At 39.7% G+C, this 2,500-nt stretch overlaps 1 protein-coding gene across 1 annotated transcript in view; it reads right to left on the reverse strand.

The window, feature by feature from the left end:
- Positions 1–313: 313 nt before the first annotated feature.
- LOC113821210 (uncharacterized) overlaps positions 314–2,500 on the reverse strand; it is an 8,702-nt gene continuing 6,515 nt past the window's right edge. The window contains exon 2 of the mRNA XM_027373686.2: positions 314–2,500. This exon is cut by the window's right edge and continues 799 nt beyond it. Within this exon, the coding sequence (XP_027229487.2) occupies positions 641–2,500 (1,860 nt within the window). The 3' untranslated portion in view covers positions 314–640.

Here is a 2,500-nt window from a genome sequence, read left to right on the forward strand (position 1 = left end):
TGCTGTATGTTCTTTTATTCCTACTGTTATGTTTGTTGTTTTCTCATTCTCTTAATTGGCAGCGGAAGTAACAGTAGTATTAGTTACAGTAGTGGTAAGTAGTTCAATGGACCTTTTGAACAGTGTTATTACTCTTAATATAAGTCTTAGGTTTTATTTAGAAGGCTAAATCTTCCATAACCATCTTTCTTGCTGTTATTGTTGTGTTGGTGTTCCTGGTCATATTATCATCTATTATCTATTGCATTTTTTCACATGCAAATCTCATTTACTACCTGCTTTTATAACTTCATAAGGGTAAGGAAACATGATACCGGAACAAAAAACATTTAATACAAATGGCAAATCTTAGATATACTTCTTATATTAAAATGAGAAAACATGGTGTAGTTACATCACGTTTCTTAGGTCTATTTTGCCCGCTAATACTGGCACTATTTCTTCCATGACACGTTAAGTTCAATAAGTCATCAAATTCTGCAGAAGGTGGATTCAATTAGTAATTCGTACATTCGTAACTATGATTAATTACCTCACCTTTCACTTACATCTACAGTCATTATTAGAAATGTTCAACTTGATACACATTCTGTAGATGGTAACCTGTCCAGTCAACCAGCATTAGGCTGATAATTGAATACTATTTGAATGCATCAATTAATTTCGGTAACCCAGATGCAAATTGCTGGATTCCTTCTGATGTCGTTTCTGGATTCATTATCTTCTTGATGGAAGCGAAGGCATCTTGTGCAAAATCTATCAGTTGTGGGACCGTTTCATCCTTGAGTTTCTCTTTCGTCACGAGTTCGACATTTCGCTTGACCAGTTGGTGAAAGCTGGATTCCACCTCACAAGTATGGTAATCGTCGGAATCGTCTTCAACCGCCCTAACGACATGTTGAGGCCGAAGATGGCTAGTCGCAGCTACAATTTCTTTATAGAAGCTTCCAAATACGTCAATGCCATCAATATCTTGCAATCCAGCATTGCATACCTCTAACATATTTGTTAAATTCCCTGTTGCTCGCATCAGCCGGCACTCTGTGTTACATCTCCTTCCTTTTACTGGACGAGAACATTTACTGTATAGAACAAGGCTAGTGAGCGCTGGGAGGTAATGCTTAATCAGTGGTTTTTGACTCTTCAACACCAAATTGACTACTTTGCACATTAGATCTATGAACATATCTTCAGCATTTCCATCTTCACTAAAAAATTGTCTTGCTTCTTCTGAGTCTTCGAAGAACACTTTCAAGTAAGGATGGTCTGCCAGACATTCAACCTCTTTCTGAGATAGTTCTTGAACATTTCTTAATTTCCAAGTTGAAAACTGTGTGACAATATATCCAGCTGCCCAATGTTCTTGGAACTTATTGTGTGGGAAGGACCAAGTTTGTTCAAATGTTAGATCCTTCCTGGTTCTCTTTGAACTGAAAAATCCAGATAACATATCTATATATGGCACATTAAGACTGTCACACTTTGCTTTCAGTTCCGTCACTGTTTCTGGCCAAAGGTCATGTTCCTTTCTTTTCAGACCACGAAGGGACACTTTCCTCAAGGTACTGAAATAGTCTTTGACCTTGTTTTCAGCATCAGCAATCCCTTGCACTGCCAACCTCTCTGTGATCTTGCCCATCATGAGGACTGTCAAATCCTCATAAATATCTGTAGAGCGTTGGGAAGGGTCTTTAAACTCACGAATAATCACGAGTGTTATCGTCAGAGGGACGTCCAGTTCATCCATATCCATATATAGGGTTTCTAGGTTTGCAATGATATTGTCCCTCAGTGCATTTCTGCGGACTGGGTCATGTTCAATTTCTGACAATGTTTTTTCAACAAAGTACAGACGGTCTGCCCTTCGTATTCCCTTGATTTCAATGTTCATTACCTTCTTTCTTTGCTCTGCAATATGAATCAGATCGTTCAAGCAGCCTGGCCTGGTAGTTATCACAAAGCGCATATTGCTTTGTTGAAACCTTAATAGGTCAGTGATGAGTTTCTTTGACTCTTCGTTTGCTTCGTCATAGCCATCCAGAAGGAAGACTACATTGAAATTCAAGAAGAAGTCTTCAAAGTACTCCAACTTAACTCCGGATTCCTGAAAGGTGTTTGGAATCAAATTCTTTAGTAGGTCCTTGAAGCTGCTGATGCTTGAGCCTCGAAGCTGGAAGTAAATTAGATGTGAAACGTTTTCAAGTCCTGTGATTTGCTTTGGGTTCTCCACCCAGGTCTCAGTCAAGAATTTGAGGAGAGTGGTTTTCCCCATACCTCCTTCACCTGATATAATCAGCACTTCGGGCAGGTCGTTATCTCTACGCCTCACCTGAAGAATGTCCTCATGCGATATGGTTCGAGGCTGTGCGTTGATGGTCATGGACCGTGATGTGTCTTCTTTGATTATCAAGTTGGTAAAATTGAGGCTTGGGCGCACTGTTAGGTCTGGATATAGCCATTTCGCAAGGGTAACGTCCCATAGGTAAGGGTAGAGCTCACA

Source organism: Penaeus vannamei, chromosome 38, assembly GCF_042767895.1.
Source record: "Penaeus vannamei isolate JL-2024 chromosome 38, ASM4276789v1, whole genome shotgun sequence".
Classification (NCBI taxonomy): domain Eukaryota; kingdom Metazoa; phylum Arthropoda; class Malacostraca; order Decapoda; family Penaeidae; genus Penaeus; species Penaeus vannamei.